Raw genomic sequence first — 16,756 nt, forward strand, 5'->3', positions numbered from 1 at the left:
TTGCTGTGAGCTAGGACGACGCCACGGCACTCTAGCCCGGGCAACACAGTGAGACTCTGTCTCAAAAAAAAAAAAAAATAATAATAATGTGTAAACGCTTGTGGAATTGCCACACATTAAAATGATCCTGTGCCTCCCACGTGTCTCCAGGTGTATACATTTTCACAAGAGCTAATACCCGCCATGCAAAGGATTTTAATGAGTGGGCTTGAATGAGTTACCAACGATGGACAAGGGAATTAATATTTAACAAGGACTAAAAACTAAAGTTAAATTAACTTCAACAGTTTCTCTGTGTATTTCTCAAACCTGTGCCTTTATAAACCACCCACAGCAAGAATAATTAAATATGTCAGCTGTCTTCACCTTAAATCTGTACATTTCTGAGTACGGAGGGGAAAAGGAGACACTTAAAATGGAAAGGTTTCATGTCCCTGCTTAACTTGTGAGACAAAAAGCCTTCTTCACATGATTCCTTCCTTTCTTCTCTTTTTCAAAATTCTCTATATAGATCCTTCAATTGTTCCTGCACTGCTCAAATAAAACCAGAGATATTTATTTAAACTCTTCTTGATGAAGGCAGGGATGATGGTGAGGATAGTGAATCTCCTATACTTACTGTCTTCTCTTAATAAATGTTTGGTCAGGGTTTGGGGGACTGAGGGCAAGGGAGGGGGTGGACCCACTTTAGGCTTGGGAGGGAATAATTCAATTATGCCCTTTACTGCTGGAAAGACACTAACTTTTCAAAGGCCTCCTCCTACCTGCCAGTGACTTATTTTGAGCTGGAGCATAATTGTGATCCTCCAATTCTACCTCTCTAAGTCATCATATTATTTACCATAAAATTAGTTTTAGCAAAAAAGTTTATATTGCAAGAAAACAATTTCATTTTCTTGAGGGACTGAAGGACTTACATATAGTATATGTAACTACTAGTATATAAAGGTGTACACATAGGAGGATAAGATCATGGCTGACTGGACACAGGTGGTTTGTGTCTCCTCCATGGAGAGGAACAGAAGAGTAAGCAGAGTCTCAGCTCGAAGAGATAATCTCAGAGAGAATGCTAGGATTCACCAGGAAAGCGATGGGAAGCACCACAAATGGGTAAGGAGAGGGTTCGGGGCGACTGGCCTGACTGGGGACTGGCTGAGGGCCTGGAGAGGCTCCTGGACACAGGGAAACAGTAAGAAAGAAGCCCCTAGAGCTCCACTCTCTGAAACAAGCTTTTATGATCTTGGCTACGAGAATCCCCCAGCCCACGCAGGTCTCAGGCTTAACTGAGGGAGCTGCTTGGAGATTGCGCAGGGACATTGATCTGGAAAGGGAACTCATGCACAATCCCACAGGTGTCCAAGCCTAGAACAGCTTGAGCCAGGCACCATTCTGAGAGCCTAGATACCAGGGAACCACAGGTGTGCCTGCAGCCACTATGTGGCTCTGAGGATGGACAGAGGAGCCCAGGTGCTCCCACGTACTCCTGGGAAGGTTCCCCACCACCCCGCTGCAGGCTGCTCTTGAGAACGAGATGTGAGTGGACACCATTTTCCATAGTTTCTTGCCCACGTTGCTTGCCTGGGTGGGGCCCCAGCCTTTCTGGTTGTAAGCCCAAGGTGCCATTTTGAGAGTGTAACATGGGGCTGTGCCCTCCCGTTAGGCTGAGTTTGGGCTGACATGGCTGTAGCTGCTGCCCAGCTAGCGAAGAGCACGGAAACCAGACTTTCCAACACACATCTAGGACAATACCCACCATCCTGCAATGGGCCACTGTGAGATTGAGTCCTGAGCAAACTGCACTCCCCACAGTTTCCTGCCCAAACAGCCTGCCTGAGAAAGGCCCCACCCTCTCTGGTCACAGGCCCAAGGTTCCATTTTGGGACTTTAAAGCTGGGCAGTGCCCCACCCTTGGGCTGAGTTAGGGCTGATGCAGCTACAGCCCCACCAAGCTGAGAAGGGACAGCAGAGCCCAAGCTCTCCTACATACACCTAGGACAATTCCCACTGCCCTACTACAGGCTGCTGTGAGACTGAGACATGAGCAGAGGGCACTGTCCCCAGCATCTTGCTATTTGCCTGGAAGAGGTCCTGCCCTCTTTGATTGAAGCCCCACATAGTTAATTGCTTGGCCATGCCCCACCCTAAGACCAAGTTCAAGGTGATGTGGCTGCAGCTGCCACTCAGCCAGGAAGGGACAGAGGAGACCAAGCTTTCCTAAGCACACTTAGGACAATATCCACCTCTCTGTTACAGGCAGCTGTGGGACTGAGGACTAACCTGCCCAGTCCATCGCAGCTACCAGTAATAGCAATACGGACCACTTGGGTCCTAGTGGGTGGTTCCACCACAGATACTGCCACCTGCCACATCACACCGGGTGCTCAGGGGCCTAAGAACCCACCCACATACCTGGGCATTCGCTCCAACTAGTAGCTTCTGAGTAAGTCACTTGAAGGCCCAAGAATTGGCCCCTTCCAGAACACACAAGACCACTGCCAGTGGAATCTGCTCTGGGGCCTATGATCAGGCATACTCAGCCTACTGCTGCCACCACTGGGGCCTGAAGACTGGCTTGGATGATGGTCAAGTCCCCAACAAAACTTCACCACAGCCTCAACTAATAGCTGTTCTGTAAGCCACCAAGGAAATCAGATACCACTGACTCTGTGTACTGCCCAAGAAATCACACAGAGATCACACTACTACAAGCACCCAAACTCAAAGCCAAAGTGTCCTACTCAACCAACAACATACATACGTCTTCAGGAAATAAATTCTCCCCTTGGAAAGCAATTTCAAAAAATCAGAACAAGTGACTGCTACATCAGATGTGCATATATCAATGCAAGGACATAGGAAACATGAAAAAGCAAGGAAATATGACATCATCAAAGGACCACAAGAATTGTTCAGCAACAAATTCCAATCAAAAAAGAATTCCTTGTAATGCCAGATAAAGAATTCCAAATATTGGTTCTAAAGAAGCTCAATGAGATGCAAAAGAAATCTGAAAACCAATACAAAGAAGTGAGAAAATCAATTCAGGTATGAATGAGAAATTTACCAAGGAAAGAGATATCTTAAACAAACAAAAAATCAGAAATTCCAGAGCTGACAAATTCATAGAAGGAAATACAAAATACTTTCAAAAGCTTCAATAACAGACTAGACCAAGCAGAAGAAAGAATCTCAGAACTTGAAGACAGATCTTTTGAAATAATCCAGTCAGAAAAGAATAGGAAAAAAGAATTTTAAAAAATGAGCAAAGCCTTTGAGACATCTGGGACCATATTAAGTGACTGAACTTAAGAATTATCAGTATTCCTCAGGGGGAAGAGAGATCAGAAAGTTTAGAAAACCAATTTAAGGAAATAATTGACGAAAATGGAAACTTCCCAGGACTACCAAGAGAGTAAGACATTCAGGTACAGAAGGCCCAATGATCCGGGCAAATACGCTACAAAAAGGGCTTCACCATGGCATATTGTAATGAACAAAAATTGAAGTGAAAGAGAATTTTAAAGTTAGCAAGAGAAAAGCAGCCAGTCACCTATAAAGGAAACCCCATCATACTAACAGCAGACCTCTCAGCAGAAACCTTACAGGCCAGAAGAAAATTGGATGGCATTTTCAAAGTGCTGAAGAGAAAAAATCTGTCAGCCAAGAATTTTATATCTTGTCAGAATAAGCTTCCTAAATGAAGGAGAAATAAAGTCTTTCCCAGACAAGCAAACACTGAGAGAATTCATCACCACTAGACCAGCTCTACAGGAAATGCCTAAATGTATCTTAAACGTGGAAATGAAAGGTCAGTATTCATCATTATTTAAACACACACACAAAAAATAAAACTCAAGGGTCTAATAAAACAATCAGACAAAGGAGGAAGAGAAAGGAATTAAATGGCAACGTGACAGAGATTCAGCAAACCACAAAGACAGAAAAGAGAAAAAGAAACAAAGAATTTATAAGACAGCTAGAAATCAATTAACAATACGACAAGAGCAAAGCCTCACATACCAATATTAACCTTGAATGTAAATGGATTAAATGCTCTATTTAAAAGATACAGATTGGCAGAATGGATTAAAAATTATGATCCAACTATATGCTATTTAGAAGAAACTCGCCTTGCCCATAAACATACATATAGACTGAAAGTAAAGGGGTAGAAAAAGATAGTCCATGCAAATGGAAACCAAAAGTAAGCAGGAGTAGCTATACTTATATCAGATAAAAACAGACTTTAAATCAAATACAGTAAAAAAAAAAGACAAGGGCAGTCACTATATAACGATAAAGAGATCAATTCAGCAAGAGGATATAACAATCCTAAATATATATGCACCCAATATCAGAGCACCCAGATTTACAAAACAAATACTACTAGACCTATTGAAAGACACAGACAGCAACACAACAGTAGTGTTAACAGCACTAGACACATCGAGACACAAAATCAACAAAGGAACATTGGACTTAAATTGGACTTCAGACCAAATGAACTTAACAGACATTTACAGAATATTCCACCCAACAACTACAGAATATACATTCTTTTCATCAGCAGATGGAACATTGTCTAAGATACACCACACTGTAGGTCACAAAACAAGTCTTAACAAATTTTTAAAATTCAAACTTATGTAAAGAATCTTCTCAAACCACAGTGGAATAAACCTAGAAATCAATACAAAGAGGAACTTCAGAAACTATACAAATACATGAAAATTAAGCAATGTGCTCCTGAACAATCACTGGGTCAATGAAGAAATAAAGACAGAAATTTAAAAAATTTTTGAAACAAATGAAAATGAAAACACAACATACCAAAACCTGTGGGATATAATAAAAGCAGTGCTAAGAGGAAAACGTATAGCATTAAATACCTTCATCAAAACACGAGAAAGATCACAAATTAACAACCTAACATTGTGCCTCAAGGAACTAGAAAAACAAGAAAAACCAAACCCAGAGTTAGCAGAAGAACAGAAATAACAAAGATAAGAGCAGAACTAAATGAAATAGAGATGGAAAAAAAATACAAAGGATCAACAAAACAAAAAGTTGGCTCTTTGAAAAGATAAACAAAATTGATAAAACACTAGGTAGACTAACCAAGAAAAGAAGAGGGAAGATCCCAACAAACACTATCAGAAATGAAAAAGGAGACACTACAATGGATAACCACAGAAATACAAAAAATCATGAGAGGCTATATACTCACAAACCAGAAAACTTAGAGGAAATGGATGAATTCCTAAAAACACAGAATCTCCTGAGATTGAACCAGGAAGATATAGACTCCTGAACAGATCAATAACGAGTAGCGAGACGGAATCAATAAAAAGAAAAAAATCTCCCAACAGAAACAGCTCAAGACCAGACAGAGTCACAACCAAATTCTACCAGACATACCAGCCAACCTTACAGAAACTGTTCCAAAAGATCAAGAAGGAGGGAATCCTCCCTAACTCATTCTACAAGGCCAGTATCACCCTGATACCAAAGCCAGGAAAGGATGCAACAAAAAGGAAACAACAGACCAATATCTCTGATGAATGTAGATGCAAAAATTCTCAACACAATACTTGCAAACTGAATCCAACAGCACATCAAAAGGATAACTCACCATGATCAAGTGGGTTTCATCTCAGGGATGCAAGGATAGTTCATCATATGCAAGTCAATAAATGTAACTCACCACATAAAGAGAATTAAAAACAAAAACCATATGATTATTTCAATAATGTGGAAAAAGGATTTGATAAAATTCAGCATAGCTCCATGATAAAAACCCTCAAAAAAACTCGGCATAGAAGGAATATACCTCAAAATTATCATATATGACAAAAGTCATATATGACAAACCCACAACCAACATCATACTGAATGGGGAAAAGTTGAAAGAACTGAAACAAGACAAGGATGCCCACTTTCACCACTTCTATTCAACACTTTACTGGAAGTCCTAGCCAGAGCAATCAGGCAACAGAGAGAAATTGGAAAAGAAGAAGTCAAATTATCTCTGGTCATGATATGATCTTATATCTAGAAAACCCTAAAGACTCCTCCAAAAGGCTCCTAGATTCAATAAATGAATTCAGCAAAGTCTCAGGTTATAAAATCAATGTATAAAAATTAATAGCATTTCTATATACCAACAATGACTGCGCTGAGAACTAAATCAAGAACTCAATTTCATTTATAATAGCTGCAAAGAATAAACATAAAATAAAACACCTAAGAATAAATTTAACCAAGGAAGTGAAACATCTCTACAAGGAGAACTATAAATCGCTGATCAAAGAAATTACCGATGACACAAATAGAAAAACATCCCATGCTCATGGATCAGAAGCATCAATATTGTTAAAATGACCATACTGCCCAAAGCAATCTACAGATTCAATGCAATTCCTATCAAAATACCAATGCCATTTTTCACAGAATTAGAAAAAATAATTTTAAAATTCATATGGAACAAAAAAAGAATCTGAATAGCCAAAGCAAACTTAATCAAAAAGAACAAAACTAGAGGCATCACATTATCTGACTTCAAATTATACTACAAGGCTATAGTAACCAAAATAGCATGCACGGTACTGGTATAAAAGTAGATACATAGATCAATGGAACAGAATGGAGAACCCAGAAATAAAACCATATACCTACAACCAACTGATCTTTGACAATGGAGACACAAACATACACTGGGAAAAGGACACACCCTTCAATAAATGGTGCTGGGAAAACTGGACGGCCACATGCAGAAGAATGTGACAGGATCGCTATCACTCAACACATACAAAAATTAACTCAAGATGGATTAAAGCTTTCAATGTAAGACCACAAACCAAAAAATTCCTAGAAGAAAACCTAGGAAAAACTCTTCTGGACATTGATCTAGGCAAAGAATTTAATACTAAGATCTCAAAAGCAAATGCAACAACAACAAAAATAGACAAATGAGACTTAATTAAACTAAAAAGCTTCTGCACAGCAAAAGAAATAATCAGAAGAGTAAATAAAGAACCTACCGAATGGGAGAAGACATTTGCAAACTACGTGCCTGACAATGGACTTATATCCAGAATCTATAAGGAGCTCAAATAACTAAGCAAGAAAAAACAAAGAACTCCATTAAAAAGTGGGCAAATGACATGAACAGGCATTTTTCAAAAGAAAACATACAAATGGCTAAACATATGAAAACACGGTCAACCTCTCTAATTATCAGGGAAATGCAAATTAAAACAACAATGTGATACCATCTTACTCTAATTAGAATGGTCATAATTAAAAAGACAAAAAAACACATATTTACACAGATGTGGTGAAAAAGGAAGATTTATACACTGTTTGTAGGCATGTAAATTAGTATAACTTCTATAGAGATCAGTATAGAAATTTCTCAAAGAACTAAAAGTACATCTACTATTTGATCCTGCAATCCCACTACTGGGTATTTACCCAAAGGACAAGAAATCATTATATCAAAAGATACCTGCACTCATATGTTTATTGTAGCACAATTCACAATTGCAAAGATATGTAATCAACTAAGTGCCCATCAACTGATGAGTGGATAAAGAAAATGTGGTGGATATATTTATATACTATGGAGTACAAATCAGTGATAAGAAAGAATGAAGTAATGTTTTTTGCAGCAACTTGGAGGGAACTGGAGGTTATTATCCTAAGTGAAGGAACTCAGGGACAGAAAAATAGATGCTGCAGGTTCTCACTTATAAGTGGGAGCTAAATTATGGCTACACAAAGACACAGAGAGTGTTATAATGAACATTGAAGAATCAAAAGTGGGGAAAGTGGAAGGGGTGACAGATGAAAAATTACCTACGGGGTACAATGTACACTATTTGGGTGATGGGTACACTAAAAGCTCAGACTTCATCACTATACAATATACACTTGTAACGGAATTCAACTTGTACCCTCAAATCTATTAAAATGAAAATAAAAAGTGTACACATAAGGTTACATACCATAAATGTAACTATATAAATTATACATCAAAATATACACCTTATATACTTTATAATAACGTACTATATAATAATATATTTACATTCATATGTTTCATATAATAAGCATGGAATCACTCTTCAGCTTTGTTCCTTAAAGTGTCTGTCACATTTAATGAGCACACGTTAGGACTGAGGATACAGAGCTGATCAAAGCCTGGTCACTGGTCTCTAGGTGCAACATAGATGGAGCTACTGGAAGATGCTTAGGAAGAGGAGTGCAAGATTCCAAGTCTGCCCAGGCAAACGGAAAAAGGCTTCTTGGGGGAAGTAACATTTTGAATTAAGCTTCAATCAACTAAATAAATGATCAAATGGTCTCTAACATCCATTCCTGCTCTAAAAACATGATGTTATGCTAAATTTCACCTGAGTATATGCATGTATCTACCTGTGCATTCTGTAGGAAAGGAGGCTGAGTTTTGTGTTTGGGGGACTGTCAGTTCATGTGAGTTTAGTTGTTATCATTAAGTGTGGTTCTAGTTTCCACAGAGAGATTTACATCAGAGGAATGTAAAAACTGGATAAGCAACTAATTGAAAGCTCTTTAAACAAACAGGATTACTTAATTGGCTTCTTCTGCTGAACTCTGTGATAGGGTAAAGGCTTCGCATAGGTAAGCACTATCATTAATGCCTTTGTATCCCTATCATGAAGGCAGTTATCTTCAACTCTGGGTAAGTTCATGATAACTCTGTGAAGCCAGTTTGAAGGCAACTTGTTTGAAGTTGGTGGCTTTTTTTTTTTTTTTTTTTTTTAGTGCAGTGGAGATTAAGCCCTCCAGTTGAGTTTGGCAAAGGTTATGTATGTGAAAGGTCACATATCAGAAAATTTGCACTTTATTTATTTATTTTTAGAGACAGGGTCTTGCTTTGGCACTCAGGCTGGAGTGCAGTGGTGCAGTCATAGCCCACTGTTGCCTCATACCTCTGGGCTCAAGTGATCCTCCTGCCTTACTTAGCCTCCTGAGTAGCTAGGACTACAGATAGGCACATGCCATGGTGCCAGCTAATTTTTTTTTTGTAGAAATGGCCTCACGATGAGGCTGGTCTCAAACTCCTAGCCTCAAGCAATCCTCCCACCTCAGCCTCCCCAAATGCTGGGATTACAGACATGAGCCACCGCTGCTGGATGGAAAATTTGTACATTTAAACACCTGACATACAGCAAGCAGTCCTCATAAAATAGAGATGAGAAAATATTTTTAATGTACAACTTATGTCTGTTTTGTTTTAACACAAATTAGGACTTATTAACCTCTTAGCAAACAACTTACTATACCGTATTATATTTAATTGCTAGGGAGCTAGGCAGAATGTCAATTGTTTTAAATCACTAGACAGGATTTTTTTTTTTTAAAGATGGGCTCTTACTATGTTGCTCAGGCTGGCCTCAAACTCCTGGCTGAAGTGATTCTCCTGCCTCAGCCTTCTTAGTAGCTGGGACTACAGATGCATGCCACCAAGCCTAGCTGTAGATAGGAAGATTTGATTAGATTTGATTTAATCTTCTTCCCCTAACCCAAATGCATATTGGTATTTGATATAACATTTTTTTTTTTGTAATTTCACTTTAAGATTTTTTTTATCTTACTTTCTTCCTTTGTACTCAAGGAAAAAGGGACATTCTAAATATACAAACTGAAAGGAGGAAGCAGAGCTAATGGCAGTCAAGCTAATGCCAGCTAAGAGGATGTTCACTACAGCATTGTTCATAACAGGAAAGTTTAGAAACAAACTAAATATCCATCAATGGGGTGTAAGTTAAATAAACAATGGTATGGCTACTGATAGGACACAAAGCAGGGATTAAAAATCAAGTTTTAGAAATAACATGCTTGCATGGACAAACTAAACAAGATATTTGGCTCAGAGAGGGTAAAAAGGCCCCAAAACAGTACAGAGTATGATTCCAATCTACTAAATTTTTCCTTTGGATGGTGAGATTTTAATTTTCTTTTTGGTGCTTTGCTGTATCTCCCAAATTTTCTAAATGAACTAGAATTCCTTCTGTACTCAGAAAAAAATTAGTAATAATAAATTGCTCTCTAAAGCAGCATAACCCAATCAAAATATAATGCAAGTCATATATATAATTTTAAATATTTTAGTAGCACATTAACAAAAGTAAAAAGAAACAGGTGAAATTAACTTTTAGAATATTTCTTATATAACATATCCAAAATACTAAATGTGATTAATATCAAATCATTATTAATGAAATACTTTACTTTTTTGTATTAGGTCTTCAAAGTCACTTTTAGCACATTTCAGTTTAGTCTAGTCACATTTCAACTGCTCAATTGCCAAGTCGCTAATGGCTACTGTATTGGACAGCACAGCTTTAGATCCTTGGCAGAAGCTATACTTTCAGATCAAATGTGCCCAAACCATTATTCTAAAACCCTCCACTAACAACCTCAACCTCCATGTAAACATCTCCATCTGTGCCAAGCTGTTTTTTCTAACAAGAAAAGAGATGTGCTTGGGAGATAGGCAGACGTGAGTTTGAATCTTCCCTCTGTAACATTTATTAGCTGTGTGATCTTCGGTGGGTTAATTAACCTCTCTGTGCCTCATTTGACCTGTTCTGTAAATGAGGATAATATCCACTGTGAGTTGTTGAGATTGAAATAGTGTATTAAAATGCCTAATACATGGAACGTACTTGATAACAGATATAGCTATTATCTACCCCTTTCCCACCTTCCTTATTGAGGTAAAATAAACATTAGACTTAGCAGGAGGCAGCATAACACAATTCTTAAAACAGAGATGGGAGACAATCTCAATTAAAATGGTACTTAGGGTTTTGTATGTAGCGGAGCAGCTCCCTCACTGTGACCTACTGAAACTCAGCCCTCAACACAGAGAATAAAATGGTCCTAAACTAATCTGGGGGGTGGGTATGGAAAGCCTAGACTGAGAAATCCACAATAAATACACTAGTATTTGAAAACGGGCTACCTAATGGCAGGGAACAAATAGCATACATCTTTGCTTGCCTCCCATGGCTCTTGCTCAGCAAATATTCAATCCATTAAATAAACAGATATAGATTCTCGATTATGTGCCAGGGAGCCCACTAGACAAACGGGTTAGTAGCAAAAAAGGGAGGTGTTCCCTTAACTGAATGGAGGAATGAATGAATGAACCGATGAACATTGTACCTGTTCTGATTTTTCTGAACTTAGTCATCAGTCTTTCTGTTGAATAATTTTTCTTGTTTGACCTAAGATTTTCTTTATTATGTCACTAGTAGTGGGATTTCCTTAAAAAGGCTCAACTGAAATATGATCAGTTTACTATGGCTGAATCTAGATAAAGGGTATATGCGTACTCAACTTTTATGTCAGGTTCAAAAATTTCATGATCAAAAGTTAAAAAAACACCAATAATAATAGAAGGTAATTATCGCAGCATGTATCGATGGTTTCATAGCATCGCTATTTACAACAGAGTTAACCAGAAACTATACAGATGCCCAAAGAGGTGAATGAGTAAAAAGATTCACATAATCAAGAGAATAAAATACTATACAGCAACTAATTCACATCTGTAGACTTTTTAAATTCATGGAAATATGTAATGAAATGATGTGAAATGGAAAAAAAAGCAGAATATAACCCATTATTTCAACAATGAAAATATATGTGATATGCATTTACAAAAACTAAAAACATATTTGGCCGGGTAGGAACATTTTTTTCCCTCTAGGTACGGTTGCCCATGTTAATACATGTAATATAAATAAATAAATAACACATAAATCCTGTTTGCTAAGCAAACTTATCCTACACCAGAAGGCAGAATGGCTAGGAAAAATTGCCTATCTAGTGCTTCAACAAAGGAACATCATCTCTCAATTACCGCGCTAATATGCAGGGACACTTTGGCAAGTGATTCCCAGTTACTGGTGTATAGTTTAATGTACCACTTGGAACCTAATGGCAGATTTGGGATTTTTCTTAATCCGAGTAATTATTCAGAGCAACATACTCAACAAAAACGTTTGACTGCTAGTGTCAGATTTTATTTTCACATGATAACCCCTCAATCCTTTAACCACAAGAGTGCACACAAGGTAAAAAAAAAAAAAAATTAAGCCTGCTGGCTTTCACTGTTATTGTAGTTTGATTTCATGCAGGATAGATCAGAATAGCTGATTCACATTAGGAAGGACAGTCCCGCACTGTCTTTCACAAGCACTTTGTTTTTGAAAACATAAAAACTTACCAAATCGTTTAGTACTTAAAAGTAACAACATCCTCATCATCTAGTGGTTTAAATGATGACCGAACAATAACTCAAGCTAGTTGGGTTCTGTATTTCCTTTATTAATATAATTAGTATTCTTAGATCTTTTTAAATTGCTCTACTCTAGCCCTAGGGGGGAATGATTTCAAAAGGCTGAATACATACACTGATTCAAGATACGATTTCTCACACATCCACCCTCTATAATTTTGGATTACAGAGCAATACAGAGTAATTCGGGCACCGACTCTTTGGCAATGTTGTTTAAAAACAAAGGTACTATTACACACAGCCTAGGATTTTTATTTTGCATTGCACATCAGTATATTTATGTAATACTTTTTCTTTAATATAAAAACTGTGACCTGAATTTTTTTGAAAAATGATTACTTAAGAATATGATAATTATGGGACTCCTAATTGACTCAAAAGCTCAGAGCTGAAATCCAGGTAGAGTTTGAACACACCCTACAAAGAGTTGAGATCCAAATGGCATAAACTTTATGAAACTTTCAATTTAAGCCTTAAGTTTACTGGTTTGAGGGTATCAATACAATAAAAGAGGATTAAGAAATAATTTGATAAAATCATTTGCCTTGTCCAAATGATCTGGGTGCCAATCCTGGCTATAAAGTTCACATCTGAGTGATCTTCAACAAAATATACATAGTTTTAAAATTAAAACAATAATTATAAATGATAAACATGAAAATGCTAGGAAGAGTATCAATCATTGCTAACATATTATCTAGGAATTTTCTTCTTCAAATGGATACATTTTACATACAACCTTTAATCATAGAGACACTTTTTCACATAACTTTAAGCCATTGGGCTATTTATATACATGGCACAAATCTTACTAACAGAAATGTACTATTTAAGATTAAAAGAAACTTGTAGAAATGATAGTTTTTCATAACTTTAAGCCATAGGGCTAATTATACATGACATAGAAATCTTACCTACAAAACTGCACTATTTTAGTTTAAAAGAGAGTTGAAGAAATGATACTAACAGTCCAAGTCATATTTAAAGAAGCCAACAAAAAGGTAAACTGAGATGGATAAACAGCCTTCTTTGGGAATTTATCTTGAGAAGGAACTAAAACACACATTACACATAACCAATATCTGAAAGATCCAAAAAGACACGACTCCAATAATGCAAAAGATAAGTGACGCTGAATTACAATGGAGAAGTTCAACAAAATCCAGTTCTTCCTACCATTCCTCCCACAAAACAAACAAAAGCAGAAAACAAGCAACACGCAGGTACTATTTGGTTTACCTGTTTGGTGACCCTCACAGTGGCTTCATGGACGGGGACATGAAGCTGCAGCATATTTAGTGAATGAAAGGGAAGACTGAGGGCTTGGGAATGTGTGCAGGAGACCGACCCTACCTTCCACGGATTTCCCAATACTGTGTAAGTGAGTGATAGAACTGTAGCTTTGGGCAACGGTCTTCAAAAACTCTTCCATCCCTTCCTGGTGGTGGTAGTTGAAATCCAGCGCAGCTACCAAAGGCAGCAGCAGCCCTAGCCAGAGGCACGGGAAGTCCATGTTCTAGAGATGAATAAAAATAATAATAAAGCTGAGAACAGATGAAGGAAGGCGAGGGCATTACTAGCTCGGGCTCAGCGCTCTCGTCCCAGGGTGTCCTGACACTAAGGCTCCCCGCTTCCTAAGGAGGCAAGAGTTGGAAGCGACACCTTCGGGAGTTAGCAGGGCACGGGCAGCCTCGGTGCCCTCGAACCAGCCGGCCGCCCCCTCCCTCTCCTCCTCCCTCCCCTCCTCCTCCTCCCTGCGCCTCCGCCGCCCGCCGCGGCCGCCTGGCAGCTGCAGCAGCTGCGCCGGCCCGCGCGCCCTCAGCCTCACCAGGGCCCAGGCGCGCACCCGGCCCGCCCGCGGCCGCCCCGCGGGGCCGGCGTTATAGCCCGGTCGGGGGGCGGGCGCGCCCGGGCTCCGCCCCCGCACGTCCCGCCGGCCCACTCGGGCGCCGCGGGGCCCTCCTGGGCGGGGCCGCGGCCGCCTTCGCACCTGGGCCGGCCGGCGCCCGCGGCGCGCGGACTTTCGGGGCGCGGCGGCGGGTGCGGGTGGGCGGCGGGAGCCGCAGGAGCGCCAGTCGCCGCTGGACAGCGTTTGCCGGCGCCCCGGGTTGGAAGTGCGTCCTGTCCTTGGCCGCGGCTGCGCCCAGGGCGGGCCCCAGGGCGCTCCGCCGAGGAGCACTCGCAGTCGCCGGCTGCAGCCACTTTGGGGGCGTTTAGGGGCTCGGCGGGTTTCCCGCAGATGGCGGCGCCGGGGCCCACCTGGAGCCGGGGACGCACCCTGAGCCCCGCGCGGGCTCCTGCGAGCTGCGCCCCCGGCCGTGCCCGGCTCCCCAGCCCTCCTGCTCTGCAGTCGCGTGGGCTTTAGGAAGGAAGAACGTGTGTGTGTGTGTAAGTTTTAAATGCCATCAAGTGTGGAGTCCAGGAAATTTTCCGACAAATTTATGTGGTGGGTGGGATTTGACTAAACCTGAGTTGAATTTAAAACTGGCAGTCACACGGAAGAAAGCAGATCCACTGCTGCAAATCCGATGCTTCCTCCACCTGTGTTTCCTGGGCCAACTTCAGTTCTCTCGGCCTAAAAAGCTTCTTTCTGGGACGGTCTGTGTTTGCACAGGCGAGAACAAAGGCTTCACTTAAATTTGAGAGGTGGTTTGTGGCGCGGGCCACCGCTCTCTAAAAGACACACACCTCCACACACTCTCTCCGATGGATTTTAGGAGAGCTGTCAGAGTGATGAGGGCCAGGCAAGGGCCTGGTTAATACAAAAAGTTTGAAAACCACTGATTTGAGGTAACATTCCTCTTTCACAGATTAAAAATACTGATGCAAGGACCTCACTCCAGACTAATTGAACAGAATTTCTCTTGTTGAAGCCCAAGAAAAGGTATTTTTTAAAGGACCTTGAGCGAATTTCACGTACCTTCAAGAGTTGAGAATATAGCTTCTCATAGGACATGGGGGCCAATCCCTCCTCTGACACCTGGGGCTGTCAACTCCCTGTGCCTTAGTTTCCTGGTCTGTAAAATGGAAGTCTTAATTGTACCTACCTAAATAAGGTTGGCAGGCACGTTGTAAGAATAACTCTGTAAGGAGAATTTTCTAAGAGTTGGAAAATCTTAATATGAAATTGGGTTTTTAGAAATTGGGTTTTTGAGTGAATTTTTTTTTAAAGTGTGCAGCAGTTACCATGGAAAATGTGATTTCCACTAGATGGCTTGAAGAGGTTCTGTTTTCATTGTTTCATCGACTAAGAGTCTAAGAGAGGGGGGACAGGGACTTGAGATTATTTAAATTTAGGGAAAGTTACTGTAAGGAATGGAAAAGGGAACTGATGAGGAACAAATGAAGGATTGCTGATCTACTTTAAAAATCACATATTTGAGGCCTGGTGGCACACACATATAATCCTAGCACTTTGGGAGGCCCAGGTGGGAGGACTGCTTGAGACCAGGAGTTCCAGACCAGCCTGAGCAACATAGCGGGACCCTATCTCAACAACAACAACAACAACAAAAAAAAAACCAGAAAAATTAGCTGGGCATCGTGGTGCATGCCTGTCGTCCCAGCTACTCTGGAAGCTGAGGCAGGAGGATTGCTTGAGCCCCAGATTTTGAGGTTGCAGTGACCTACAATGATGCCACTGTGCTCTAGCTGGTGCGACAGAGCAAGACCTTGTCTCAAAAAAAAAAAAAATCACATATTTGTAATAGAGGTAAGTGGAGGCTGTATGATTTCCTGTAGTGGTGCTGGGGCTGGAGACCAGAAGAAATGGTGGCTTCATCAATACTGGGATGGAGATTGCCAGGATTATTGCTCCAGAAAAATAAAGGGGTGAGATACAGTTGAAATTGCTGCCCTTGGGGTTCACACTAGGTAGGAAAGGGAAGCAAATTCAGGAGACAGCTAATCAGAGAATGGAAGGAGGGAGTACAGAGGATTGAGGTCTGAAGGTTCAGGACATAGCAACTCAAAAGCGTGGTCTAGGGACAGCACTGACATCACCTGGGAGCTTATAGGAAATGCAGAATATCTTGTCCCACTCCAAGCCTGCTGACTCAGAACATGGATTTTAATAAGATTTCTAGATGATGTATATGTACATTCAAATTTGAGATGCACTGCTCTAGAGGGCAAAACAGTTTAGTGTTAGAGTATGAAAGATACAGAAAAATAAAATATTAGCCTAATAGAGTCAAATACTGAAACTTAGGATTTCAGAGGTGATCTAAGCATGACACCATTAAAGGTAAAACCATAATAAAAAGGCTGATAATTTGAAAACATAAGAATTGATGTCTCTGTACAGGAAAAGCCAGCATAAAGGTTATAAGAAAAATAAAAAATTGGGAGAAAGAATTAATAGCTCTTACAAAATCAAGATTGGGCAAAGTACATTAATAGGCA

General features: G+C 40.1%; 1 protein-coding gene across 1 annotated transcript in view; it reads right to left on the bottom strand.

Annotated features, from left to right (window-relative positions):
• CPM (carboxypeptidase M) overlaps positions 1-14,230 on the bottom strand; it is a 74,456-nt gene extending 60,226 nt beyond the window's left edge. Inside the window, exons 1-2 of the mRNA XM_012642073.1 lie at positions 14,181-14,230; positions 13,706-13,868 (exon numbers count right to left, since the gene is read on the bottom strand). Of these exons, the coding sequence (XP_012497527.1) occupies positions 13,706-13,865 (160 nt within the window). The 5' untranslated portion in view covers positions 13,866-13,868; positions 14,181-14,230. The remainder of the gene's footprint in view (positions 1-13,705; positions 13,869-14,180) is intronic.
• Between the last annotated feature and the right edge of the window lie 2,526 nt (positions 14,231-16,756).

The sequence above is a fragment of the Propithecus coquereli genome, unplaced genomic scaffold (genome assembly GCF_000956105.1).
Source record: "Propithecus coquereli isolate 6110/MARCELLA unplaced genomic scaffold, Pcoq_1.0 Scaffold172, whole genome shotgun sequence".
Lineage (NCBI taxonomy): Eukaryota > Metazoa > Chordata > Mammalia > Primates > Indriidae > Propithecus > Propithecus coquereli.